Here is a 27448-nt window from a genome sequence, read left to right on the forward strand (position 1 = left end):
CAGCACAGCTCAACCTAGTATCTGCAATGAATATTTTTCTCGATATGAGCAAGCTAACATTTAACTCTTCATTATCCTAGATTAAGAAGTGCGATATGCCCTAGGAAATAAATAAATAGGCCCCATATTGGATTCATCCATCGTTGTGCGACTCTGGAGCATCGGAACGCTCCGTCGATCCCACTCCACCTCCGCAGACATTCGCCCACTCGATATTGACTTGCTACTCTTTTTCCCGCCCACGAATAGCTAGACGAATTCGTCCCAAGAGAAGTGCAAACAAAAATCAAAATCCCATACCCAGACTCAATGGCCTTGAAGGACCTCGCCTGTTTAATTGCTGTCACTCACTGCGTCTCGGGCAGCCTACAATTCCTCTCCAGACCAGACCTGTCGCCACCGAGGTTGAACATCACAGTGCCGGCTTCACCTCAAACCGAGGCAGGCTATCTCTTCTTTACAGCAGCTCGGGGAGATACCCCCGATAGCGCTGGCCCCGATCAGCCAGGAGCTTATATCTTTCGCGACAATGGAGAACTGGTTTGGTCAGGGGTGGGATACTGGGCCGGATGGGTCGCCGATTTCAGTCCCATTATGCTCAATGGGAAGCCAGCTCTTCGTGACTTTCAGGGTGATGTGATTCCCGCTATTGGTCGGATGCTTGGAAATCATGCGCTCTTGGACAATTCATACCGGACTATCAGTGTGATTCACGCAGCGACACATCGTCTCAGCTCAGCGCATGAATTCGAGATGGTCAACGAAAGTTCCGTTTTGATAGAGACGCCGATTATGACAGTTGCTGACCTGAGCTCTTACGGTGGAAAAAAAAGACCAGAAGTTCTTGCTCGAGGGCGGATTTCAAGGTGAGTTATCCCCCAGCGAGCTATTCTCGGCTGATAGAAACTTTAGAAATGGATTTGAAGACTAGCGAGCCGATTTTCGAGTGGTCATCTAGGGGAAAAATCAGTCCTATTTGTGAATCGATCTCTCCCAGTTCAAAAGCTGCTTTTTCTCTCCGATGCTGACGAAAATAGACAGCGCCATTCCATTGGATAGAAAGGGCACATACGACGGCCGCACTTACAATTCCGCGTGGAATTATTTCCACATCAACAGCATTGACAAAGACTCTGAAGGAGACTATCTAATTTCAGCACGACACTACAACGCCATATTTAAAATAAACGGTAGCAACGGCGATATAATCTGGCAACTCGGCGGAATGAAACGATCCACTTTCCAAATTCCATCAAACCTGGAGTTTGCCTTCCAACACGACGCTCGCTTTCAATATAGATCGCCGGACGGGGAAATTGAACATATATCCTTCTTTGACAATGCGGCTTACTCCGCCCCAGGACGAGAAATATCTCCGTGTTCAAGAGGCCGATACATTGAACTCAATAATACCGCGAAATCATCGAAAGAAATACACACCTACCATGCACCCAACAACTTGATTGCGCATACACAGGGGAGTTTCAGATTCTTACCAAATGGCAATAAACTAGCCAACTGGGGGAGTGCGGGTGCTCTCACTGAGTTTGCGGACGATGGGACTATTCTCTTCCACGCGTATCTCGACTCGTATCCAAACAAGAATGTTCAAAGCTATCGCGGGTTTAAGGCAAACTGGACCGCCGTTCCGAGTGAGGAGCCCGCAGTTCTAGCTTTGAAATATGGAGAATAGGATGTGGTGGTGTGGGTCTCGTGGAATGGAGACACGGAGACAAAAACCTGGAAGTTCTATCTCATCGATAAAGAGCCTGGAGAATATCATTTTCTAGGCTCAAGTCGACGATCTGGCTTTGAGACTCGCTTTGAAACAATCGCTTCCGCCCCAGACTTCCGGAATCATGGAGAACTGCTAGTTGTGGCCGAAGCACTAGATATGAATGGTAATTCGCTCCGGAAAAGCAGGCCCGTTGCCTTTACAGCAGATACGACTTATCAGGACATCCTTGAAATACAACGAGCGCAAGAGCATTCGAAATCTGGCTTGAGTTATAATCGCCTAGAGCTATGAGAGGCAAAGGGAGAAATCACATTCATTGCTGGAAGGCTACTAATTTCATCAAAGCATGCAACATAGTCAAACCCCTCCGGGGTCAATGTGTATGGACCAAGTTCTATCGCGCCCTCGTAAGTCGAGTCCGAACCAGAAGGTACCCCCCAGCTGCTGCCAGGATGCTAGCAGCTCCAATGAGCAGAGATGTATCGCTGAGTAGTGTTTCTTCACGAACCCGTCCAATACGAGAAGGCTTTTTGTCAACAACGACATATTTGCCAGAGCCCTCGGCAATATAATCCTCCCACTGCACTTGGGACAGGTTCTGTTGGTAATCAATAACAGTCCCTGACCAATTGTTGGTAATATTGCCATCGTCTTGCTTGTACCAGCTGTTACAATTAGGATCGGCAAAGCTACTTTCCCTTAGTAACTTTTGTATACGATCATTGTACTCTTCCAAAACGTTGGGCTTCGGTTTCAAAGCTAGGGTTAGTCCCTGCTGCCGAGCCCGAATAACCTCGCCAACCATCGTATTGAGATAACGCGATTGAGCCTCGATCATCAGAATAATAGAGTTATGCCCTAGACTTGTCAGCAAGGTGGAATCACTAATATAGTATCTTATGCAATATCGGAAACATCCATCTACTCACCAAGATTCGTGTTAGGCCCATAAAACATGCCAAAATTGGGCAAATCCTCAACGGTCATGCCGTAATAGGCCTTCGCACCACCGTTCCAGATATCACCCAGAGCGCGACCTCCAGAACCATAGACCTGGATGGGGTACATGAAGTCCACAGTCTTGAAGCCGGTCGCAAGCACGATAAGATCATATTCTTGCTCACCAGCCCCTTCGACTTCGATTCCGTTTTCTGTGATTCTGGTGATCGGTCGAGTTTCCAGGTTGACATTTTCACGAGCCAGTGTGGGATAATAGTCATCAGTGATAATGACTCTCTTGCATCCCGGCGAATACGTCGGCGTCAAAGTCTCCCACAGCTCGGGCTGGTCAGCCAGTTGAGTTTTCATCAAACCGGTGCACCAATCGCGGATTAACTGAGCGAAATCCGAGTCACCGTCGAAGATGGCATCGTGGAACCCTTCTCGGAAATCCATCTGTAGAGCTCGCTTACGCCAGCGAAGCGGAGGGAGGTATTTTAAAAGGGCTTGTTGAAGCGCGGAGACTGGAGCGTCGCCGCGAGGAATCACCCAATTTGGAGTGCGCTGAAATACGGTAAGATGCGATGCTTCCTTGGCAATTTCAGGGATGATTTGGGCAGCCGTTGCACCTGGGACAGGTAATTAGCACGCGCTATGTAAAACTGTTTCCTCTTGACATTGCGTGCGTACCGTTGCCAATAACGGCGATTCGTTTTCCCTTCAGATCGTAGCTCCAGTCCCAACGGGCGGAGTGCATCATCTTGCCCTGGAATTCCTTCAATCCGGGGATTTCGGGCTCGCGTGGAAGATTCAGCTGGCCGACCGCGGAGATCAAGAAATCTGAGTTGATGATATAGGAGTTGCCGAACTCGCTATCCTTTTGTCCAGAAACTTGAACAGAGACTTTCCATTTTGACTCCTCGTCATCCCATCGCGCCTCTTCAACCGTGGAGTTGAATCGAATGTGCTTGTAAAGACCATACTTTTCAGCGATGCCAACGAGATATGCCTAAACATAGGAAAGATGATTAGTCCGAGTATCTCGATGAGATTTTAACAAGAAGGAATAGAGGATGATACATGAATTTCTTCCTGTCCTGGATACTCTCTACTCCACTTCGAGTTCTGCTCAAATGAATAGCTGTAAAGGGAGCTCCATACTGCACGGTGTCAACAATGCTCTTCGTAGACGTGGATGGGTGGGCGACCAACCATCACAACAACAACCTGGATATTTGTTGTCATGCCAGGTTCCTCCTACACTGCTGCTCTTCTCCAAGATTACAAAGTTGTAACATTTGTTTCGCTTGATGAGGTCAATAGCCATACACATCCCTCGAGGCGACGTTAGCAAAGGGTAGTTTTGGAGGGAGATAGGCTGTCTTACCCGATATCCCGGCACCTATAATAACTACTGTGGCATTTGTGAAGTCCTTGTTGCCCACAGGCAAACGTGTACTGCCTGGAAGAGACATTTTAGTGACTGGGGTTCACTGAAATGAAGACGGGGCAGGCAGAGATGTGCAATATCCATGGATTATGTGGGACAGACCCCAGCCAGCGTCGGTCCAGACATTCCAGGGCATAATTACCGAGGCACCCCTTTTTTTCTAATTTTATGACAAGTTCAAGCGACCCATTCATCGTGCCTGAAGACTCCGCAGTAGCGGCTGCAGCTGCATATTTAGTCCAGCGCTAACTAACGATTGGCAAAGATACTACTGCGCCGCCTGAGACGTTCTAATTCCCACCCGACTGCAATAAACCAATTCATTTACCAGCTATGGAACAGCGAGGATCCCGTACACAGACCAAAAACGTCCTACATCTACACGGTGGAATGATCCATAGATGCCATGGAACGTCGGCAGCGGGGAGGAAACGCGTGAAATGCGGGGAAGAAGCCGGCCGCCGAGGTAGTGCCGAGTATAAGCTGACGAATCTTTTATGCATGCAGGTCAAATTGAGCATGGACAAATGAAATCAAAAACTACATTCAAGGTAGCTCAATCCCCTCCCGTTCAGCAGTTTGCAGAATATACTGCTTAACCTGTGTGACAAAGAAGTGAAGAATTAGCCATTACCGCAAATGATTACTCCGGGTACACACATAATAAATAACGAGATCACACGTACCTTGTCATCTGGAACCAGTTCAATTGCCAATTTTCCGTCGTTATCTCTCTTCTCAGCATCGGTGCCGGACTTGAGTAGGAGAATGGCAGCAGGGCCATGGCCCTCGGAAATGGCTTGGTGAAGAGCCGTCATGCCATCCCCGTCTGTCGCATTGACGGGACTTTTCCCTTCCTCTAAGAGGTTCTGCAGGATAGGGACAGATCCTACAGCTGCCGCTCGGTGTAGGGGCAGTTGACCGCGGATATCTTTAACCCGAGCACTGCATTTGTTGGCGATCAGGATTCGTACAGTGGAGATGTTGGCCTTGGAGCTTGCAAAGTGCAACGCGTTCTAAGAAATTCGTCAGATTCCGAGGAAGAAGTTATCCATGAAGGTACGGGGGTGGCTTACCTGTCCCGAGTTGCTCTTCACGGATACTTCGGCACCTTTACGCAGTAGGAGCTCGAGGATTTGATCACCCCCAGCATCCTTGAGACTGGCCGCAATCATCAGCGGGGTCCAGCCGGAGCCATCCTATCAAACCATAAGTCAGTATCCAACTTACAATGACAGGGGATGTAGGCAGATTCTGCTGAATAAGATACGTACTTCAACATCGGGATCAAAGTTCTTCATGGAGACAAGCAGCTCCACAACGGGCATATGGTTATAGGCTACAGCCCAGTGAATAGGAAGACGATCATCTTCGTCTTTCACAAAGGCAGACTTGGGATTTGCCTGAAACTTTCGTCAGCAATTGTATAGCCCGTAAATGGATGGTAGCTATCAGTGGTGGGTTTCCTGCGGGGCAGCTCTACGGGTATCAGCTCACGTTGAGAAGGGACTCGACAACCTGATCTGTTCCAAATATCTTAGTAAATCAAAGCCCACAATACCCAAGATACTTATACTTACTCCTACCCTCCCGGGCAGCCTCATGCAGAGGGAATTTTGCAGTTTGGTTGGGATCCATGACGTTTTCCACTTGCTGGAAGGAGGCAGAGTCGATAAGAGCTGCGATAAGCTGAAGGTGAAGGTGATCCGTCGATGCCTGAAATGTCAGGCGGAAACGGACCAGAACTTCGACCTTCACTTTGTTCAATTCCTTCCGAGATTGACCACCGCATCGCCCACACCTTTCCCCCGCAACCCAAGATCCCCTCGACTCTTCGAACTCCCATCTCAAACCAGAGCTTCCAGATGCGCTGAGTCCACCAGACCACAAAACTCGACTCGCGACTTGGTGCAGGGTTTTCATCACGCGCAAGACCTAGGAGCTATCGCGCCAGAACCGCACACGATCTTAATCCCTTCACCCACCTCCCTACCAATCCCTCACACATTATGGACTTCGCACCCTCCCAATCAGCCGAAGAGGCTGTCCGTGCCTCCGCCAAGAGAACCGCAGACCTCTTCGGCTCAGAATACCTGATGGTCGCACCCTCCACCACGACAGACGGTTCGATCGGTGTCTCCTACCGACGGAAAGCAGAATACGAGCACGTGAAGGAACTACCCCCAGTTCTAGCAGCAAAGCAAGCCCAGGCAGCAAGCAGCCGCAGCAAGCGTCCCAAGATCCAATCCGCGCAACAAGCCCAAGCCCAAGCCACTGGAGACAAGAGCGGCGCATCAATGTCGCTCGTCAAGCGACCAGCGCCCGGAGCAGGCGGCGGCGCAGGTCTAGCAGGTGGCAGCGAGGATCAGCCAAAGAGTCTGATCGCCAGACCCTCAGCAACCAAGCAACAACCGCCAGAGTGGCACGCGCCGTGGAAACTGATGCGTGTGATTTCGGGCCATCTGGGCTGGGTGCGGGCACTGGCCGTCGAACCTAATAACCAATGGTTCGCAAGTGGAGCAGGCGATCGCACGATCAAAATCTGGAATATGGCAACTGGAAACCTTCGACTTACGCTGACGGGCCACATCTCGACGGTGCGCGGACTGGCGGTGTCGCCGCGACACCCGTATCTGTTTTCGTGTGGAGAGGATAAGATGGTTAAATGCTGGGATTTGGAGACAAACAAGGTTATTCGCCACTACCACGGCCATTTGAGCGGTGTTTACACGCTTGCTCTGCACCCGAATCTCGACTTGCTCGTCACGGGTGGTCGCGATGGCGTGTGTCGTGTTTGGGACATGCGTACTCGAAGCAACGTCCACGTTCTGGCGGGACACAAGGGCACGGTCGCGGATATCAAGTGTCAGGAAGCGGATCCGCAGGTTATTTCCGGCTCGCTGGATGCGACAGTGCGGTTGTGGGATCTTGCCGCTGGTAAATCGATGGGTGTGTTGACGCACCACAAGAAGGGTGTTCGCGCGCTTGCGACCCACCCGACTGAATTCACCTTTGCCAGTGCAAGCACTGGTAGTATCAAGCAATGGAAGTGTCCCGAGGGCGCGTTCATGCAGAACTTCGAAGGCCAAAACGCTGTCATCAACTCGCTTGCGGTCAATGATGAAAATGTCATGTTCTCCGGCGGCGATAATGGCTCCATGGGCTTCTGGGACTGGAAGACTGGTCACCAGTTCCAATCTATTGATACAATGGCCCAGCCTGGTTCCCTCGATGCTGAAGCGGGTATTATGGCGTCGACATTCGATAAGACCGGTCTTCGTCTCATTACCGGTGAGGCGGATAAGACTATTAAGGTGTGGAAGCAGGATGAAAATGCCACGCCCGAGACTCATCCCGTCGCCTGGGCTCCTACTCTAGGTCGAACCCGGTATTAGAGAGCTCACGCTACGTTGGCGCCAGTCTCCTAGATGCCGTTTTCTTTTTGTTCAGAGTTGAGTCTCATTTAATACCCTTCCTACCTGCCTACCTGCTTGGTCTCATTTTCGTCATGTCCTTTCCTATACGGCACTATGTGGAGTTCAGCGGGGTTTTTACATTGTCCTGGGGGATTCAATCCAGGGCATTGCGGAATTGTTTACGGAAAGTGGATCAAAAGAATTATATCTCATGTACAAGTACTACTATATACAATTTTCAGAAGAAGTTGTCATTCCACTGGATCAGAAGCTTGATATCTGCACAACGACATTTACTAGTAGCTACTACGCACCTGCTACTGGGTTATACATCTCAGGGTTTTTCTGAATAAGGGTATCATAGTATGCAATTAGCCACCACAAGCCCTCATGCTAGTGGCAGCAACGAAAACAAGTAGAGTAACTACCAACACGAACAAAACTCCCATAATGCACCACAAATATCACTTCCCACAAAGATGTCACAAATGTTCATACGCAGCGCTCGAGTTCACCCAACAAACTCACTGCTCAATCCCCAACCCAAACCCCTTAGCTTCCCCATCCTCCCGAAAAGCAGACCGAACATCCTCCGCCGCAACCCTCAACCTCACCTTACTACTTCGATCACCCCGAGTCGGAATCGTAGACCCACCAAGCACACTTTTCGAACCTGTCCCCTGCTCCAGCGCCAAAACGCCCGAATTCATCAACTCCATAGCCGCGAATCTCAAAGCTCGCACGCGAGCCCCGGCTCCCCCGCCGCTAAGAAGGAAATCCTTCACGCCTACACCTGCTGCACCAGCCACGGCTACAGCCGCGTCTGCAATACGGCGGGCTTCATCGAGAACGTCGCCGAATGTTGACTCGGTGATACCGGTGCGTTGAACGCGGGCTAGGAGCGCGGCGAGGAAAAGTTTTCCTGATAGTGGAAGGCCACGGAGAGATTGTTGGAGGGGTGTGGAGGTTGCTTCTTGGATGGCTTGTTTGATAGTTGCGATAGTGACGCGACCAGGTTGACCCTTGGCTGGTGCTAGTTTGGGTGCAGCAGGGTCTGCGGCGAATGAGACGGAGGGTTTTTGGTTTGCCTTGTCGACTCGTGCGGGTGTTTTGCTAGGGGTCGCGGGCGTAGAATCCTCCTCGTCTTTTGTTGCGGCAGCAGCAGCTTCCGCTTCGTCGGCGTCTTGTTCTGCTATTTCGACGGCGCGGCGGCAGATATCCAATGCGCGGCGGGCGTCACCGCTGACGGCGGCGACTTTACGGCTTGCGAATTGAATGGCGTCTGGGTCGACGATGTTTCCCGGTACGCTTGCCAGGCGAGTGCTGATGATTTCCATCAAGTCTGTGTGACGGTAGCCTGGGAATGTGATTCTGGTTAGACCGAGACGGCTGGAGATCTTGTTGCTGAGAGTTCGCTCGGGAAGATCCATTGTGTTTGCGACGGCTAGGACGATGAGTCGTGAGTGGCGCAGGGCGGGCCAGTTGAAAAAGTTGTACATGACGGATTGGTTCTTTGTTACCAATTGGTCGAGTTCGTCCATGAGAACAACGCAGGATACTCTTCGTGGAGAGGGATTGGAGAATTCGTTCTCCAGGAGGTCTAGTGCGTGAGATGGGGATACTCGGTCGCCTTTCAATGCTTCCCAGAGGAGAGAGTATGATTGGTGGGGGTCTGTCACTTTCATCCCGTTGATTTCGACGAAGATAAAGTCGTCCATTTCCTCTGTCATGACGGCGCCATTGAGTTGCGCAACGACTTCGCGGACGGTGGCTGTTTTTCCTGTACCGGGTGTGCCTGAGATGTAGATACAGGCACCCGTGCCTTCCATAATTGCCGCACTGAGATGGTTGTACACTTGGTTGAACTCGGTCTTTCGGCAGGGGAGAGAATCTGGAACGGTGGAAACATGTAGCAATGTACGTGCTTGGCGATAAGGGGAGGCGAAATGGGTGGGTGAGAGGACACGCGTGCCCAGCGGCGTGAATTCCAAGGGCTTCTTGACAACAATCCTGATTCAATGTTAGTTGATTCGTCCCATGGAAGACCAATATATCGGAAGACAGTACCTTTTATGAGTTGGGGTCGTAAGTGCTTTCTTGCGTTGCGACTGTGGTGTTCCACCAGGGGCCAGTCTCTGTCGCTTTCTAGGAGTAGTGGGAGCTGCAGTCTCCTCTTTAGTCTCAGCATACTAATAATTGAATTAGCGTCAGAACATCGGCAAACATCTTCCAAGTGCTTCTCACGTCGCTGTCCGCAGTCTTGCGCTTCCGGGCTGCTTTCAGACCTTCCTTAACAAGGCTGATCAGCTTGAGAATATTATTCTCATCATAAACCTCTTCCCAAACAAATTCCTCCGTGTATCGACCTTGCACTTGGTTGACACCGCGGCGGCACACGATGCACTTATTGTATTCAAGTAACTCAGCCTTGTTTTTCGGGGCGACTCCGTTAGGGTATCTCGCGAAGAAAGCCTGCTTCGACATGACGGTGGCTTTGCCATTGATTGAATTCAGGGGATTAAGGTTGAAATCGGCTGTCAGGTACTGTTCGTTGGGCAGGGCATCGGTTCGTTGCTTGTTCCTAGTAGACAAAAACTCGTCGGGTCCGGCAAACCACATGATGTTGGCGTTTTTCATGACCTCGCCTTCCTGCTCCTCGTCGTCTTCCTCAACGAATTCCGTAATGATTCCCACCCAGTCCTTTCCTGCCTCGGGTGACTTCAGAAGCACAATCTGGCCCAATCGACATTCGAAGCTCCCCATCTTCGCTCCGATGATTGTCCGCTTCTTCTGCGCCGGGCGGGAGGATCGTCGCCGGTTGGATTTTGTAGGACTGGCATTATTCACTTCAGAATCACCATTGACCTCGGGCTCCGCATCGAAAATCCAATCCCAGGGGTGATCCTCGTCACCCAGTTCGTCGTCGGAGTCCTCACGGACCAGAGCACCTTTCGTCATCCATTTTTGGCTGCGCTTGCGGGCAGCGGGACGTGGCTCGTGCTCCGATTCACTCGAGTGACGTGCATCGCCTGCCATTGTCGGAGGATGGGGTGTGTGCGATGGGTGAATGTCTCCGGGGAAGCTCTCAAGGGCGCAGGAAAATCGGCGCGACGCGTTGTCCACTTTACTCCCGATACGGGTTAGCGTGCCAAGACCAAGTATAGCGGCAGCGGACAGTATAACTACAGTAACAACATACATTAGAAAATAGACAATAGACAGCATACAGCATACAGATGAGCAAACCATCATAGCCCAGCAAGTAAGTAGGAAGAATAGAAAGAATTGCACAAGATCTCTGGGTAACCCTCTGGTGCCTGGAGTTATTCATAGCAGTGGTCTTAATCGATCCAACCTCACATCTTCACCATCGCGGGTAGACACAGCAGCACCTCTTCTATTCAGCACCCTTTTACCTCGATCCTTTTATTGAATGAGCCAAACTCTTCTTCAGTCCCAATCACAACTCAATCACAGGTCAACCACATTCACAAGGAAGGAACAATTCAATACCAAAGGCAGTCACAATCCCCCGGAGGCTCCTTCCTCATAATAACCTCCTTCCTTGTTTACCACCACTTCCTCCTTCCTCCTCTCAAGTTTCTTCACCTCTTTTCTATAATCTCGTCCATTTCGCAACAACTCAAGAGCTCTGGTCGATCGTGGTGCACATCTAGGAAAGCCAAATCTAGTTGCAAACTACAACATTCCGCTCACACCATGGAGTAAGTGACTGACATCCACTCCAAAAACATATCTTCACCATTCAGCGCTAACCAAAATCTTCAGCTTCGAAAGAGAAGCAGCAAAGGGTAAGAAACTATCTTCCTTGTCTCATCTCACCTTTCTTCACACGACATGTGCGCTTAAGGAGAATATGCTGACTTGAACCAGGGTGGAATCTCCCAGGCTACGGCCCGCCTCCCAACCCTCAAGCGCCACAACCCTTATCACCAATAACTCCAATGCCGCAAGTCCCGGGCAGGCCACAACTTCAACCAGGCTTTAACCCTCCCAAAATTCAACCGCTGCAGAATACAGTTCGGCCTCCGGCCCCCGTAAAACGCGAAAGCTCGGACAGGTCGAGATTCGCCAACAGACCCCAACCACAAAGCCCTCGTCAACGTGGCAGGCCAAGAAGAGCACCACCTCGAATTACCCCCAAGGCACCTTCTGGTCCCGCTGAAAGACGCAATCTACCGCCAGTGGCGACGGAACTCAATGTTCCGCCGGCGCAAGGGACCGCGGTCATTATTCACGGCCCCCGCATCCTCGACTCGGTGATAGCGAGACGAAAGGAACCCCCACCTTATGAGGCCCATTGCAAGGTAGGGCAAACCTTAAAACGGGCACGAGAGGAATATTCTGCTAACTCCCTATGCTTATTCAAGCTGATGTTTCATTGGCCTCCCGAAGATGGCCTGACTATGAAAGGTTGCTTTGGTGCAGATCTTGAAGACCTTGATTCTCTGCGAAAAACCTGGCGGGTCCATATCTACATCCAGCACGATCTCAATAATTATCTCTGCGTGGCCAGTGCTCAAAGCTTCGATCGAAAGGAAATGGTTCAAGTTCTCCGAAACCTCTACACTGAGAAGTACGCTAGACTCAAGCTGCAGATCAAGGCATACTTGGTCGAACCCCCATTGGTCACCGAACCAGGAGACAAAGTTATCATCTCAAAGTGCAATGGATTTTACCACCCGACTCTTCAGAAGGATCAAAACAATCAACTTCAACCCCTGCAAACCGAAGACCAAAAACGCAATGAGGCAGCTGGTACAAGAGGCAACAATCTCATGGCAGGTGTTCCATCGGCCAATCATGACCTCATTCGCAGCCACCTTGACCGATGCCTGAGCATGCTGAAATACGTCGATTCTCAAGTAGGACTCAGAGTCAAATTTGGGACTTTCATACTGAGCCGATGGAAAACTCCAGGCGGCTCAGCCAGCTATCCGCTACATAAATTCCCGGAAATTCTCACAGATAATAAATGGCAGGGGCGTCTCGTACCAGGGTAAGTTCACAATGTTCTATAGGACGGAATACGAATATCTAATTGAATTATCTAGTCTCGGCCTTAGCCAGACCAACCTCCTCAGGCGCTGCTTGCAAGCCCAGGATACCCTCCTTCCCATGGGAACAGCAAAAGGCATAACCAACGCAGGACTAAACCCCGACACAATGAAAACTCTGCACTCAGCGAGCTTCGAATTCGCAAAGGCTGAAAAATCAACAACTACGTTCCGCTTGGACGTCAATTTCAACCAGGATCATAGCGCGATTGAGTCCGGATCAGCTCAATACCGCTGGTTCAAGACATCAACAGGGGCTACACGCCTGCCACCGCTTCAACTTGCTATGATTGATTTCGACAGGTATGACCATTGCCGCGCTCTAATTTTGATAGCATATTGACTTTCTATAGGGTCAATTGGGAGATGGGAATGGATTTATTTGAGCCACTAGCCAAAGAAGATCTGAGTGAAGCCCAGATTGAGTTTGCAAATAACGTGAAGCTTGATCCTGTCCGCGGTGCAACCCCAATCAGTTCAGAACCGAGACGGAAGATCATGTTCGCGGACACTGCATTGATTTCGAAGCTAGTTCAAAAGACCGCCCTACAGTTCAAAGTTACAGGCACAGACTACGTGCTGGAACTGGCAAGATTTGAAGAATCTCAATACTCCTTGACAGGTCGTACTCAGTGGACGCCGCCTAACGTCCAATGGGGCGCTTGCCTCACATCTCCGGGATGGGATAGCCTACTTAACGACAAGAAGAAAAGGCTGGATAAGTTAGGGCTTGGTTCGCTTTTCCCACGCGTGAGCGACTTTCATGACTTTTTAAAGATTGTCAGGAAGATTTCTGGGATACTCGGCCCAATGCCGAACTTAGGAGGCAGTGACGAGGGGAATGGAGACCTGTCTGGGGTTTTAGACTCCGAGCTCGGGACATTGTTCTGATCAAAACCTGAAGCAGTGGGTCTATGGCTGTGAGGATGAGTAGGATGAGGACGAGTTTGAAGCAGTGGGTCTGGGGATGATGAGTATGAACACCAAGGCCGGCCTACTAGTTGCCAGTGATTTTCTTTTTCCAAAACATATTTTACATGAAGGAGGCAAAACCAAACGAGAAAACTTCGAGTTTTCTCTATTTTTATCTTTCGAATTGATTTTTATTCTTATTCCAAAACTTGACTGCCTTGTCTTTTTCCTTTCCCCGGTGTCAATCATTACGCGCTCGCCGCAGCCGGCTGTTCGGGCGCTTCACCAGCAAGCATCTTCTGTCGGAGAACTGTATTATTGATATCAAATTAGCAACCGTCCAAGAAAATCAACTTCAATAACAATTCAAAAAACTCACCCTCCTCAACAACACGCAGCTGCTGACTCTTCCCAGAAACAATCTTCTCCAGTTCCTGCAAATTGGCATCCAAACCCTTGACCTTATCGTCGTAGAAAGCAATAGCCTTGGGAGGAGTCTTCTCAATATAAAACCCAGTACCAACATCAACGAGAACCTTCTCCCGATCCGTCAATCGGCCCTTGACATACAACGAGCTGGTCAGCGGGACGAGAATCTCCTCACGACCCTCGGTGCCCTTCTCCTTGGAGCCTGTGACACCGTCGGTGATGGAGCGCACGCAGTCACGGAATTTGGCCTGTGCGGCGCGCAGCTTCGTGTGTGATGTTGTAAGGTGTTCCAGTTCGGATGTTAGGCGTGTTTGGAGCGAGCGGAGTTGGGGCACGCTCAAGGTTGCGAGGTTTACTGATGAGCATGGCTGTTAGCTTTCGGGATTGGATTGAGCTGGGTTGGGCTTGTGTGGAGGTCAAGTGGGTGGTGGAGAGAGCATTGCTTCTTTCTTGAGAGTGTGCTGTGCTTGCTGTGCTGTGCTGCAGTGCGGGTGGGTTGGATTGGATTGGATGGGATGGGATTGCCGCATACCTGAGCCTGGGGGAGCTCCGCCTTCCGCCATATTGTGGGTGTTGGCGTGAGTGAGTGGAAGAGGTTGTTGGTGGGTAGGTTGTTGTGTACAGTGAGTTTTCTTGCGGACTTGATATGCGGGCGGAGAAGCCCCGTGAGGTGGGGTGGATTGGTGGATTGGAGCTTGGAGCGGGGCGTGGGCATAGTGGGTGTAATGGGTATTGTGAGTGCTGTGGGGGTAATTGCACGACAGCATAGTATGTGCACGCACCTTGCCTGAGAAGCTGCCACAACAGCTGTTAGTTAAAGGCCATCTCGGGGGCTTCAGGTTGTATATTCACAAGCCTAGCGGGAAAGGAACCTTGGATATCTAGTATGCGCCGAGGTAGTAGCAGGAGATGGGTTCATTATTTTACAAGGCTAATATCAACATGTTAGTAGTAAAAGTACAAATGGTTACAATATATCCAGGACTGCCCATAAATCACCCGATTAGAGTTGTGACAAAAGTCCCTCCACGAATGTGGGCAGCTTATCCATGGACACATCCTCTTTCACGCCCAGGCGACGACACTGTACTTCCAGTGTCTGATTCTTCTTCCACCCATTGCCCACAACCACGAGCACTGGATATCCAATCAGGTCCGCATCACCCAATTTCCAGCCCATCCCCTTATCCCGATCATCGAGGAGAGTATCCACCGACACAGAAGTGAGGCTGTCGTAAATCTTCTCAGCAACAGAGTCCAGCCCCTTCGTAGGCACGACGGCAACATCGAAAGGTGCGATAGCACGGGGCCAATTCAACCCCTTGGCATCTGCTAGACGGTTCGCAACCGCCGATATCAAGCGAGAAACGCCAATTCCGTGGCAGCCCATCTCCATCGGAACAATCTGCTCCTTGGAAGACTTGGCGCCTGATTCAGCAGTTCCGTCGAGAACAGCTTGGTTCACAGAGACCGAGGCCTGAAGCACCTCACTATACCTCGTACCCAGATGGAAGGTGTGGCCCAGTTCAACCGCAGGGTTGCTCGTCACTTGGCCATCGGCACACTGCGCGCAGTTGTCTCCGTCATGCACGCGAACCAGGCTAAGCTGGTTAGACGTACCCGGGAAACGGTCCAGTTTGGAGTACTCGATATCCGCAGCAGTGCAGCCGATTTCTTTCAGGAGATCGCTGAGAGGTGGACGTTGGTATACTCGCACCTGCGAGTCATATAGATCCAACACTCGGGGCTTCTGGGAAGATGATCGAGACTGGACATGGGCTGTCCACTTCTCTTTGGGGTTCTCCACGCTCAGATCGAGATCGACACCTGCGGCGGTGGCGATCGCCTTCACAGCATGCGAGTTAACATGTCTTTCAACTGGCTCCGTAGATCCATTTTGCATGGAATATTTGGGGTACCAGCCCCGGAGAAGGGTGTTTCCATCTTGTGAAATGGCCATCCACATGCCATTGGAGATTGTTGCGCCGCCTTCGACCTTCGCCTCCTCCGTCTGGAAACCCGGAACAGCGGCACTTTCTTCGGTTTCGTTAAATTTGTGTGTTTTGCCATCAGCCAGTTCTTCATTATAGACGTGATCACAGTGGGAACAGCTAACAACTCGGTCCTCGCCCTTTGCGCTAATGAAGTGGTATTCATGGCTGAGACTGCCACCCATGTTTCCGGAATCGGCTGCAGCGACGAGATACGGGATTTTCAGTTCATCAAAAAATTGAGTGTAAGCGTGTTTCACGGCCTTGTACGTCTTCAGGGCCTCGGGCACATTGTAGTCGAATGTATAGAGATCTTTCATCACGAATTCACGACCGCGGAGAAGACCCTGCCTTGGCCTGGCCTCATCTCGGTATTTTCGCGCTGTTCCCTGTAATTAATACGGGATACATTTTGGAACGAAGCGCGACTCGACTTACTTATTTGGTAAACCCGGAGAGGGAGACTCTTGTAGGATGTGGTGAGACTACCAACGAGGGAAGTAATTTCTTCTTCATGAGTGGGTGCAAGGAGAAAGCGAGTATCCTTTCGGTCGTGAAAGCGAAAGACCTGAATATGGGTTTAGCAATGAAGTTCAGGAGATGGCAAGGAGCAGGGAAAACTGACCTCGGCGGAGCCTTCGGTCAGTCGACCAGATTGCTCCCACAGTTCCTGGGAAGAAATTGATGAGAGTGCAACTTTGGAAGCTCCTTGAAACTAGTTAGCAGTGGCCAAGTGCTGTCTCTAGGGATCAGCCACCTACCGAGTGATCGCATGTGCTTGTCGATCAGACGTTCAAGTTTGTCCTGCACCCGCAACCCAAGTGGAAGAAGATGAAAGACGCCAGAATAGGCCTGAGATGATTGTCAATAAAGACGCTAATTCCATAGAAGCAACCTGCTAGCTCTTACCTGTCGAAGAAACCCGCCCCGGACTAGGAGATCATTGGCATCTTCTAATGACTGTTAGCATGTTATATGTTCTCCGATGACTCGCAAGTCCCGCACCTTTTGCCCCTTCCACAGGCTTCTTAGATATCCCACCTGTGGGGATCCAGAAATTGGACACTCTGTTCCGTCCGTCATACTAGAAACACGATTAGTTATGACAGTTCAGCAGATCCAGGGAACTCTGTCGGAAGCGCGTACATGAAGCTGGCATCGCTGAACACAGGGCAGCAACGCCAATCGGCCCTTCAACGGGCGACTGTGAGCTTGTCGCAATGCAGAAATCATCTCGACGACTGCAGTCCCCGACTAAAGAAACCACAAAGAGTTGAATTGTCGTCCAAATAGCCCAGCGTATTGCCCAATGGAAATCGGCGCGGTCGCTCCAAAGACAATTGCTTATCGGGTGGTCCGAGCGTCAGCCGATAAGCCCGCCGCAAAAGATTTCTCCGTCCAATTTTCTCTCCGACAATTCAAGAAAGAGAGAAAAACAACTCTCTCCGCAATCCTTCCCAAACACACACCATGCCTAAAGGGAAAGGTAAGCGCTCTTCGGGCGCAAACGAGATTGTCAAAGATACACCCGTCTCGGTTTCGGAACCCCAGACTAACCCCGCCGAGCCCCAAATCGAAGAAGGTGCTTTCGCTGGTCTCCGCGAAAAGATCGAGCAACGCTTGAAGAATCAGAGCTCCGCCAAGGGAAAGGGAAAGAAGGATAACAAGGTTCAGCCTTCCACGGAGAACACACCTGTCAAGAAGGAGAAGAACGCCCCTCCCAAGGCCGACAAGAAGCAGGATTCGGCGCATGGAAAGAAACGGGATCGCAATGGTGATGTGATCGCCCGGGAGGAGAAGGAGAAGCAGAAGGGAGGCAAGAAGAGCGAAGACAAGCCCGATGCATCGAAGAAGGAAAGCAACAACGATGCGCTTCGTGCGGAGATCATGGCTATGGGCGGCACCGAGGCGGATCTGGATTTGCTTGCGGATGTTGACTCGGAGTCTGAGGTCGAGGGTGAAACTTCCAAGAGGAAGGCAAAGGGCCGCGAGGCTGATCTGCGGAGAGAGCTATCCAATATGCTAGCGGCTGCCGGTCATGTCGTTCCTGAAGATCTCGCAGATGATGAGGTATCAGAGGTAGAGGAGGAGGATGACGAAGAGGAGGCTGAAGAAGATGAAGAGGAGGATGAAGAAGAATCCGAGGAAGCCAAAGATGTTGAAGATGACAGCGAGAACCCCAATGAGCAAGATGCGGATTCTTTTGAAGAGTCAGATATCGAGGATGCCCCCCCGGCGCCTAAGGCAAAGGAACCCGAATCTCATATCCCCAAGGAATATGCCAAGCTGGTGAGTCTAGTCGAAAATTACAACTGCCTTCTGGTGACTGTTTACTAACTTCAATTGCTCAACAGGCTGTCATGCCTCGCTCCGACTGGTACAATTCTCCTCTCCCTCCCGTCGCCGGTGCCAAAGAAATGAATGCTCTTCCCCGCCACCTGGTTGAGCGCATCCACGAGCAAGCCAAGGTCCTACTTCTCGAGGAGAACGAAACATACGCCGAGGCCCAAAAGACATCCGCCTCTTCCTCTTACAAATTCTACACCAGCATCATGTCCAGTGGTACCCTGAGTGATAAGATTTCCGCCCTCACTCTTGCTGTGCAGGAGTCGCCATTGCATAACACAAAATCCTTGGAGTCTCTGGTCGGACTCGCGGGCAAGCGCAGTCGTGCACAGGCTGTCGAAGTTCTCCGATCTTTGAAGGATATGTTTGCGCAGGGTACTCTCCTGCCTTCAGACCGACGATTGAGGTCTTTCGCCAACCAGCCCGGCCTTGTCGCCGCCTTCCAAGGAGCTGGCGGCCGATGGACCGAGCGAGACCCTCTGCCTGGTGGCCTGCAAAAGAGCCATTTGATGCTTTGGGCCTTCGAGGATGGCGTCAAGGAACAGTTCTATGAGATTCTGAAGGTTCTTGAGGTCTGGTGCAATGACGAGATTGAGTTCTCGCGTTCCCGCGCTGTCAGTTACGTCTATGAGTTGCTCAAGGAGAAGCCCGAGCAGGAGGCCAACTTGTTGCGTCTGCTGGTTAACAAGCTTGGTGACCCCGGAAAGAAGATTGCCTCTCGCGCTTCGTATCTTCTTCTGCAGCTCGAGCAGCAGCATCCTATGATGAAGCCTACTATCATCAAGTCTGTTGAGGAGCTACTCTTCCGCCCTGGCCAGAGCTCGCACGCCAAGTACTATGCCATCATTACTCTGAACCAGACTGTTTTGAGTATGAAGGAGCAACAAGTTGCGATGCAGCTTCTGGATATCTACTTCTCGCTTTTTGTCACTCTTCTGAAGCCGGCTCCTAAGAGCAAGCCTCAAGGAAAGCACGGCAAGAGCAATCCCAACAACCAGGCTGTTAAGGGAGAGGCTCAGACTGATGAGATGCGGGAGAAGCTGACGTCGGGTGTGTTGACTGGTGTCAACCGTGCCTACCCCTTCACCGACGCCGACTCGGGCCGGTACGTTCATATTACGTTCCATGCCTTACACTTTTCTGCTCAATACTAACATTGAATCTAGATTGTCCAAGCACATCGATACTCTATTCCGCATCACCCACTCCTCCAACTTCAACACGAGTATCCAAGCCCTCATGTTGATCCAGCAATTGACTCACACTACTCAAGTCGCCAGCGACCGTTTCTACCGGACGCTATACGAGTCTCTTCTGGACCCCCGCGTGGCCACCTCTTCGAAGCAATCGCTCTACCTCAATCTCCTCTTCAAGTCTCTCAAGAACGATCTCAATGTGCGTCGCGTGAAGGCATTCGTCAAGCGTATCGTGCAAGTTCTCGGCATGCACCAGCCATCATTCATTTGCGGTATCTTCTACCTGATCCGTGAACTGGAAAAGACCTTCATCGGTCTCTCATCACTCCTTGACCAGCCCGAAGACAACGACAGCGATGACGAAGAAGTCTTCCGCGACGTTCTCGACGAGGATGATGAGCAACCCGAGCCCGCCCCCGTGGATGAGACTACTACCAAGAAGTTGAAGGAGAAGTACGACCCCCGCAAGCGTGATCCCGAACACAGCAATGCAGAGGAGAGCTGCCTCTGGGAATTGCTTCCTTTCACCACCCACTTCCACCCCTCCGTCTCACTCAACGCCGACCGTCTCCTCGAGCACGAGCCCATGAGCGGCAAGCCCGATCTCACCATTCACACCCTGTCCCACTTCTTGGACCGATTCATTTACCGCACCCCGAAGACTAGCGCTGCCTCTCGCGGCGCCTCCATCATGCAGCCTCTGGCTGGTGGTGAGGCTAAGGATCGCCTCGTCGAAGCCGGCAAGACATCCATGCAAGGCGTGCCGCTTAACTCGCAGAACTTCTGGAAGAAGAAGGCCGAAGATATTTCCGCCGAGGACGTCTTCTTCCACGAGTACTTCAACCGAGTTAATAAGGACAAGGTCAAGGCGAAGAAGGGCAAGGCCGCCACCGCCACCGACGACGCTGCTGCCTCCGACGACGAAGAAATCGGCGACGAGGACGCCATTTGGAAGGCTCTGGTTGACTCTCGACCGGATCTGGAAGATGAGGCTGACAGCGACGATGATCTGGACATGGATGATCTGGAATCCGCCTACGACGACGACTCCGCTGAGGAAGGTGTTGAAGGCGAGAACGACGACGAAGTCATTTTCAACGACGAGTCGGACGTTCCTTCGGACGAGGAGATGGGCGATGAGGAAGCTGGCGACTTCGAGGGCTTCGACTCACCACCCCCTACTACCAAGAAGAGCAAGGCCAAGGATGCCGCCCCTGCTGCCAAGAAGTCGGCCAAGAAGGACGAGGACGAAGACGAGGACGAATTCGATATGGATGTCTCGGACGACGAAGCGTTCCTGGACAGCGACGAGGATCTCCCGTCGGATATGGAGCTTGGTGGAGTGGGACTCGAGACGGACGAGGCCGAGCCCGAAGAGAACAACAAGAGCAAGAGGGAGAAGCGTCGCAAGCTCAAGCATCTGCCTACCTTTGCGTCCGCGGACGACTATGCGGCCTTGTTGGATGGCGAGGATCTGGGTATGTAAAATGGGAAGGCATATTGGTTTGCAGATGTTTAGTTTTGTGGATGATGATCTTGTATGTAAAAGCCCTTATTTATTCGCGGCGTTGTGGCCGGATTACATTGAAATCATAGTATTTAGTTGTTTGTCTACTCTGATGTCAGTGCTCGTTCCAGTTTAGTAGTTGTAGCAGTAACAGTAGTAGCTACTACTAGTACTAGTGTGATGTCCCTGGACATGTCCAGGTTATAACTGGTCACTCTATCCGAGTCCTTACATAGTACATAGACCTCGGGAGCTCCGAGTCTGGTGATGATACCACTGTAATACTATCTCATGAGGGATATATCGGCTATGATGCCAGCTTTTTATTCATGCATCCATTGATTCCAAGGTTTATACTACCCAAGATTTACTTTTTCACCCAGTACCACACGCTGCAGTACAGCCAACGCAAGGCTACCTCGCCGGGGCACAGAAAGGGGGCGCAAACCAAGAAGGGAAAAGGTCAACGGCAAAGCGGCCATCCTGCAAATTGCGACCACGCGAGAAAAGAAACGGGTCCAGCTCCAGCTCGGCACGCCATCATATCGGGCATCGGCATTCGGATCTGATATTTATTGCGTGATGACCGGACAAGTCCGCATCGTGCAGGATCGGATGGCGGCAATGTATGAGTGGATATACTCCATAGTAGCTCTGGAGTGTAAAGTAAGTTGGGTTAAGGGAGTGGGCTGAATATGAGGCCATCACGGTGGATGAGCACGCAACTTGAAGCGTCCGTGCATGGCGGTACTTTTGAGTGGCTTGGATTGGCTTGGTTTTTCTTGGATTCTTGGGTTTGTATGCTTGATATGCTTGGATATGCTTGGTGCCTACCACAGGTATATATTCTGATTCTTTCTGGGTATTTCGTACATGAAATCTCCATGGATACGAGCAGGAGTTCGATTGCATGTGAGATATCTATTGGCCATGCCCTAATTGCAATGCATCTGGGCGTGTTTACCGTACCGTACGTGTATTTTTCGGCAACACCTGCTAAGTGTAGGTATTAGTCAGCCAGCATACCATGAGAAAACAGAAAAGAACAGAACAGTCAACAGCCAGCAACAACAACAGCCAACGGCATATTGGCATAAGTTGGTTGAATAATAGTGATGATGTATTTAAGATGTACTCTAAGTATCAATGCCCTATCATACGATCGGGTTTAAACCACTGTCCTCCGGACGGGGCACAGTACGCATTGTCACTTCACCCCTGTGGAGCCACCGGATGCGGATTGCGATTGGCAACGATCAAATCAGGGCAAGTCAGCTCACCCCGCCCATGTTTTCGGGCGTGGCTGATGCATGGGTTCAACCACCGCGTCAATCCATCATTCGGCCCCTGCCCTGCTTGCGGGGCTAGGGTCCACTCCGGCAGGTCGTAGCTCGATATGATATTACGAAGTGGCCAGGTATCCTCGGTCTGCCCGTACAGTACAGCATGTACGTAGGGGGACGCAGAGCAGAGTGAATCTCGAAAATCTAGAAAAATCTAGATTTCAAGTGGACAGGAACGTGCAAAGTGCATTAGTGTCGTCCACTGATTTAGAGACCTCCGGCATAGATCCCACGATCCCACCTTACTCCGTACATAAACTCCAGCCATGTCTGGGGTCCGATCACACAGGGACGCAAAGTCCAGGTTTTCTTGTCCGCCCCATCCGAACGCCATGGACTGTTTCTCGGTATGGCACGTCATATTGGCGGCGCCCAGATCGACAGGCGTTTTCCATTTGAGCGTAGCAGGTTTGCCCTGTGGAGCGGTTTGGCTGGATTTGGTTACCCACCAACTCGATTAGGTCAAGGAACTGATGAAAATGAAAATGAAAATGGGCCAAAAAAATGACGGGGTATGCTGGATACCCGCTAATTACACTTGCTCCATCACTGTTCCTCTTAGTTCCTGCTGCTGTACGTGGCCAAGCTGGTATACTCAATTACCGTCTTTGCTTCTCGTTCTTTTTTATTTTCTTTTTTTTATTTCCCATTTTCCTTTTTTTTCTCTCTCTCTCTCTTCTTTCTTGATTCTTTATCACCCCGTACCTAATGGTATTTCTACTTCTATTCCACTCTTCACCTTCTACAACCTTCCTCTCTCCCAACTTTCCTCTCTAAGCATTGTGATCGGGTGGTTCTCCTTCCCCCCGCCGATCCCGTTGCCCTAATTCAACTTCCGTGAATTGCTTCACGTATAACTCCCCTGCGACAAACCCCCGGAAATCCTTCTACTGAATTAAATTCCATCGCGACAATTCTCCATTCCCTTGCAACCACCCATATCCATACGCATATTCCTCCCACTGCGACCCTTCACGAGGCCCGGTTTATGTATCCGAAGTTCGACAGTACAGCTTTCTTCGACTCCTCCGAGTACCGCCAAAAGCGGTTCGCCGGCTCTTTAAGACTCAAATGGCTCGGCCTGAAGACTCCACAACAATGGCCCAGCATCTCGATGGCGATCACTCCCCCGATCTAAGTGACAAGGAGCAGGAACGGAAACTCAAGGACTACGATGCTGAATCTGGTCATGGCCGTCGCCATTCCCACCATCATGTCACTGCGCTGGACCTTTCCTCGACGACCGAGAGCGTCGGTCGTCAGATTGAAATGGAGGCCGAGAATACGATTAAATATCGCACTTGCAGCTGGCAAAAGACTGCCGCTTTACTATTCTCCGAGTACATCTGTCTGGCTATCATGTCCTTCCCTTGGTCGTACTCCATCCTCGGCCTTGTCCCTGGCTTGATCTTGACGGTTGTTATTGCGGGTATAGTCTTATATACCTCGCTGATTGTCTGGTAAGACCTTATTCACCCTTTTCCCCAGTCCTCTATGTATTTGGTCTTTGGCGCTGGGGCCTTTCCCAGCATTGCGGGGTTAATCGCATGCCGATCGCGCTTTGATGCTAATTATTATGGTGCTCGGTCTATAGGAGATTCTGTCTGCGACACCCTGAAATCCGCGATGTCTGTGATATCGGTCAATATTTATTCTGGGACTCGAAGATTGCCTGGTGGGGCACGGCTGTCATGTTCCTCCTAAACAACACTTTCATCCAGGGTCTGCACTGTGTCGTTGGCGCAAACTACCTTAACACGATGTCCGATCATGCAGTCTGCACAGTCGTCTTTTCTTTAATTGTCGCAATCGCCTCGTTCTTCTGCTCTTTGCCCCGAACCTTCGGCACCCTCGCCCATATCGCGACAGTTTCCGCCTTATTTACCTTCATCTCAGTTATCCTAGCGACAATCTTCGTCGGCATCGAGGGCCACCCCACCAATTACCCTGAAGCAGGCGAGCCACTTGTTTCCGCCCTTCCTCCAAAGGGCACAACATTCGTCCAAGGAATGAACGCCTTCTTGAACATTAGCTATACCTTCATCGGACAAATCACTCTGCCCAGCTTTATCGCCGAGATGAAAGAGCCCCGTGACTTCTGGAAGTCCGTAACAGCCGTGACAATTGCCGAGGTCATCGTCTTCAGCCTCGTCGGCTCGATCGTCTACGTCTACACCGGCTCTCAAACAGAGTATATGAAAGCGCCGGCCTTTGGTTCCATCTCCAACGAAGTATACAAAAAGGTCTCGTTCTCCTTCATGATCCCAACAATCATTTTCCTCGGTGTTCTATACGCATCTGTCTCCGCACGCTTCATTTTCTTCCGCCTGTTCGAGGGAACGCGCCATAAGAGCAGCAACACGGTCGTCGGATGGGCCTCCTGGGCCGCCATCCTGGCCGCGCTCTGGATTGCAGCTTGGATTGTCGCGGAGGTCATCCCTTTCTTCTCGGACCTGTTGTCTATCATGAGCTCCCTGTTCGATTCCTTTTTCGGTTTCATCTTCTGGGGCGTGGCGTATATTCGCATGCGCAGTGCTGATCATGGTCCGCGTTTCTTCATGGAGCGTGGCATTCGCGGCTGGTGCGGATTTATCTTCAATGTGCTGTTGATTTGCATTGGTCTATTTTTCCTGGGACCTGGTACCTATGTGAGTTCTGCCCATTCCTCCCGCCCTCGCGGTTCCCTTTTCGGGACACCCTTCCATTTGGTCTGATTTGATTTGATTTACTAACATATCTTTTCTCGCTATTAGTCTTCTGTCATGGCCGTGGTCGCCAGTTACCAAAGCGGTGACGTCGGTGGCGTCTTCACTTGCGCCAGCAACGGTTCGTAAGAAGAAAAAGAAACGAAAAACGAAAAACGAAAAACAACTATCAACCCTGCGGGGCGGGGTTTTACTCCCAGCATAGTCTGCAATGCATCTGACCACCTTATCTTCTATCTCGAGATCTCATGTGATGAACTTGAATTCGGGATATATATTTATGACCTGATGGCCCGAGAGAGAGGCCTGTATTACTCTGCATTTGATGACTTTTCTCCTCATATTTCTCGCCTTTTTATGAGTTATTTGGACTTTTGATATATACCAAACGGCCGTGATGACGGCATGGATTGCTTCACATTGGTGGAGAACATTGGAAATTATGGAAGAAAGAGATGATTTTTGTACTATTTACAGAGATTTGGGATGTTTGGACTTGTCTTGTATTTTGTCGCTGCTCCAGCATTCCGTTGCACATAATTGCGGTCTTGAATTGACTTGGCCGGATGACCTCGGGCAAGCTGTTGCTTCCTGGAGTGATATATTCCCACCCCTACAGCTCCACGTTGCCCTGTCCATCGATATCCACACAAACTGATACCCTCAACCATTACCGTATCTTGCCATTGACCAGCCACACTCGGATCCGAGTTAACTGTAGACGTGAATCAGTTTCTCCTTGGTCCTTATCACTACCTGCTGTCTCCTATGTCATTGGTTATTTGACATGATAGGTAATACTCCCTATTCGTTCTATCACAAGCGACTCGATGTTTGTTCCCTCCTGGCCGCAGAATGTATACTCAATATCCAACCTGGCTGCAGACTGTCCCCTTGGTACATGTGTGAAGGACAACGCCTCGATCCTCTGCCATATTGGGATTTGTTCCATGCAGTGTACCGTTTGACCTTCCCCACCCACACCCTCTTCAATTTCGATTACCTGCTCAACCACCCTAGCAGTAGCGACACTATCCCAAGACGCCTCCCGTGTTAATTGGCGCCGCAAAATACCTAATACCTCACGGCGGACAATAGGATGACGGCACTTGGCCCCGATTATGTAGAGGATGGGGATAATTCCGATCTCCGGCGTAAAAGTCGACATTGATGACCCCGCATACCGCTGATGCGCCGCCGCTATCTCGCTCGCTAATGCAACACATTGCTGGAACTGGGGTAGGAAATTGTCATAGTCCATTTCTCCTCCGGGTCCGTGACTACTGAGGAGGATCCATGCGATAGTATGTTGTAAGCGTAGGAGTGATATGAGACGGTCAGTTTCAAAGATTGACTCAGAGTGGTTACCTCTTCCCAGGAAGTTTTCGAAGAGACTCGACCACGTTTCCAACTGCCCGAGGAGCGTGTCCTTGAGTGAAGAAGCTGAAGGCGGCATTGTAGCCGTGAGGGAAGTTCGTTGTTCTGTGTTGCGCAGCCACATGACCTGAGAAACGAGAATCTGGAGGTGATCGGCAGCTTGATCGAGTGACCAAAAGGCACTGTCGAAGAGTGTAAGATGGGAAGTGAATGGCTCTTGGATGTTGGCTGGAGTCCAGTCGACCAAAAACATGCCGGCCTGCATATCGAGACGGCGAATCTGTTTTGTGACCTGGCCGATTATCGCGTGAAATCCCGAAGGTTGGCCATCGTGGTAGGTATAGTCGTACATTGTAGCGTTTTCCATGTTGCGTGAGAGCTCGACACCTCCGCGCAAGTGCTTTACTGCCTGTACATCGTCGCCGACCAGATGATCAAAGCAGGTAAAGAGGTAAGAGACAAAGAGGGTCGAAGCTGTTATTTCAGTGCTGTCACCACTGTTCGGGTTCAGCAGAAGTTGAATAGCGCGGTTATAGTGAAGCAAAGAAGTCTTGTCCAGTAGCTTGTCTTTCAAAAAATACGGTTCATATACCCTATCGTTGGAATGGTGATCCAAATACTTCCGGTGAATCATTGCCAGAGCAGTGGCAGCATGCCGCACCGATGGCACTGTTTGGGAGAAAAGCATTAGGGTCTTCCGCCATGTTTCGCAAGGACGGTATTCATTCAGATGCTTGATCGAAATATCCTTGAAAAAGCACATTGCCTCTGCCTGGACTGACCCAGTCATTGGCAAGATCATCAAGGATCCGAGATTCTGCGAGGCGAGGCGATGATATTTCGAGTGCCTTCGCTTTGACTCGTATGCACCGGTCGTGGTACAGGGGCGGTAACTGTCGTATCCATCTCCGTCGGCGCTCTCATTGTGATTATGAGTTGATTTAATTTCGGTCTTCTCAGCCTTGCAGGAGAAGGGCATTACACCATATCCATCGCAGGTGCGACCAGTAGAGAGGCATTT

The 27448-nt window shown here is 50.7% G+C and overlaps 11 protein-coding genes across 11 annotated transcripts; 5 read left to right on the plus strand and 6 right to left on the minus strand.

Annotated features, from left to right (window-relative positions):
- Positions 1 to 309: 309 nt before the first annotated feature.
- Positions 310 to 2029, plus strand: N7509_012034 (ASST-domain-containing protein; the record flags this gene model as incomplete). The annotated part of the gene is given in 4 exon segments (XM_056636671.1): positions 310 to 866; positions 927 to 978; positions 998 to 1666; positions 1694 to 2029. The coding sequence occupies 4 exon segments, from the start codon at positions 310 to 312 to the stop codon at positions 2027 to 2029; spliced, it is 1614 nt and encodes a 537-aa protein (XP_056482701.1).
- A 103-nt stretch (positions 2030 to 2132) lies between these two features.
- Positions 2133 to 4152, minus strand: N7509_012035 (flavin-containing monooxygenase; the record flags this gene model as incomplete). Its single annotated transcript, XM_056636672.1, has 6 exons — positions 2133 to 2596; positions 2668 to 3306; positions 3368 to 3686; positions 3758 to 3837; positions 3890 to 4012; positions 4065 to 4152. 6 exons carry the CDS (start codon positions 4150 to 4152, stop codon positions 2133 to 2135), a joined length of 1713 nt encoding a protein of 570 aa, XP_056482702.1.
- Positions 4153 to 4673: 521 nt separating this feature from the next.
- Positions 4674 to 6050, minus strand: N7509_012036 (ankyrin repeat domain-containing protein; the record flags this gene model as incomplete). Its single annotated transcript, XM_056636673.1, has 6 exons — positions 4674 to 4727; positions 4814 to 5143; positions 5204 to 5326; positions 5402 to 5530; positions 5625 to 5650; positions 5708 to 6050. 6 exons carry the CDS (start codon positions 6048 to 6050, stop codon positions 4674 to 4676), a joined length of 1005 nt encoding a protein of 334 aa, XP_056482703.1.
- An 86-nt stretch (positions 6051 to 6136) lies between these two features.
- On the plus strand, positions 6137 to 7522 carry N7509_012037 (WD40 repeat domain-containing protein; the record flags this gene model as incomplete). The annotated part of the gene is made up of 1 exon (XM_056636674.1): positions 6137 to 7522. The coding sequence occupies one exon, from the start codon at positions 6137 to 6139 to the stop codon at positions 7520 to 7522; it is 1386 nt and encodes a 461-aa protein (XP_056482704.1).
- Positions 7523 to 8067: 545 nt separating this feature from the next.
- N7509_012038 (origin recognition complex subunit 1) lies at positions 8068 to 10579 on the minus strand (the record flags this gene model as incomplete). Its single annotated transcript, XM_056636675.1, has 3 exons — positions 8068 to 9553; positions 9611 to 9732; positions 9788 to 10579. 3 exons carry the CDS (start codon positions 10577 to 10579, stop codon positions 8068 to 8070), a joined length of 2400 nt encoding a protein of 799 aa, XP_056482705.1.
- A 929-nt stretch (positions 10580 to 11508) lies between these two features.
- Positions 11509 to 13512, plus strand: N7509_012039 (uncharacterized protein; the record flags this gene model as incomplete). The annotated part of the gene is made up of 3 exons (XM_056636676.1): positions 11509 to 12563; positions 12619 to 12924; positions 12975 to 13512. The coding sequence occupies 3 exons, from the start codon at positions 11509 to 11511 to the stop codon at positions 13510 to 13512; spliced, it is 1899 nt and encodes a 632-aa protein (XP_056482706.1).
- A 269-nt stretch (positions 13513 to 13781) lies between these two features.
- N7509_012040 (prefoldin subunit 5) lies at positions 13782 to 14525 on the minus strand (the record flags this gene model as incomplete). Its single annotated transcript, XM_056636677.1, has 3 exons — positions 13782 to 13843; positions 13913 to 14317; positions 14495 to 14525. 3 exons carry the CDS (start codon positions 14523 to 14525, stop codon positions 13782 to 13784), a joined length of 498 nt encoding a protein of 165 aa, XP_056482707.1.
- Positions 14526 to 14965: 440 nt separating this feature from the next.
- On the minus strand, positions 14966 to 17186 carry N7509_012041 (putative proline--tRNA ligase AIM10; the record flags this gene model as incomplete). Its single annotated transcript, XM_056636678.1, has 7 exons — positions 14966 to 16335; positions 16392 to 16521; positions 16579 to 16661; positions 16715 to 16805; positions 16863 to 16906; positions 16959 to 17037; positions 17100 to 17186. The coding sequence occupies 7 exons, from the start codon at positions 17184 to 17186 to the stop codon at positions 14966 to 14968; spliced, it is 1884 nt and encodes a 627-aa protein (XP_056482708.1).
- A 192-nt stretch (positions 17187 to 17378) lies between these two features.
- On the plus strand, positions 17379 to 20981 carry N7509_012042 (RNA-binding ribosome biosynthesis protein MAK21; the record flags this gene model as incomplete). The annotated part of the gene is made up of 3 exons (XM_056636679.1): positions 17379 to 18242; positions 18308 to 19404; positions 19466 to 20981. Coding segments are annotated over 3 exons (3477 nt in total), but the record flags the coding sequence as incomplete, so codon positions are not given.
- A 2435-nt stretch (positions 20982 to 23416) lies between these two features.
- Positions 23417 to 25179, plus strand: N7509_012043 (putative neutral amino acid permease; the record flags this gene model as incomplete). Its single annotated transcript, XM_056636680.1, has 3 exons — positions 23417 to 23805; positions 23940 to 24993; positions 25099 to 25179. 3 exons carry the CDS (start codon positions 23417 to 23419, stop codon positions 25177 to 25179), a joined length of 1524 nt encoding a protein of 507 aa, XP_056482710.1.
- A 649-nt stretch (positions 25180 to 25828) lies between these two features.
- N7509_012044 (uncharacterized protein) lies at positions 25829 to 27406 on the minus strand (the record flags this gene model as incomplete). Its single annotated transcript, XM_056636681.1, has 1 exon — positions 25829 to 27406. One exon carries the CDS (start codon positions 27404 to 27406, stop codon positions 25829 to 25831), a length of 1578 nt encoding a protein of 525 aa, XP_056482711.1.
- Between the last annotated feature and the right edge of the window lie 42 nt (positions 27407 to 27448).

The sequence above is a fragment of the Penicillium cosmopolitanum genome, assembly GCF_028827165.1.
Source record: "Penicillium cosmopolitanum strain IBT 29677 chromosome Unknown utg000011l:1.0-3548175.0:1.0-3550911.0, whole genome shotgun sequence".
In the NCBI taxonomy this organism is placed as follows: Eukaryota; Fungi; Ascomycota; class Eurotiomycetes; order Eurotiales; family Aspergillaceae; genus Penicillium; species Penicillium cosmopolitanum.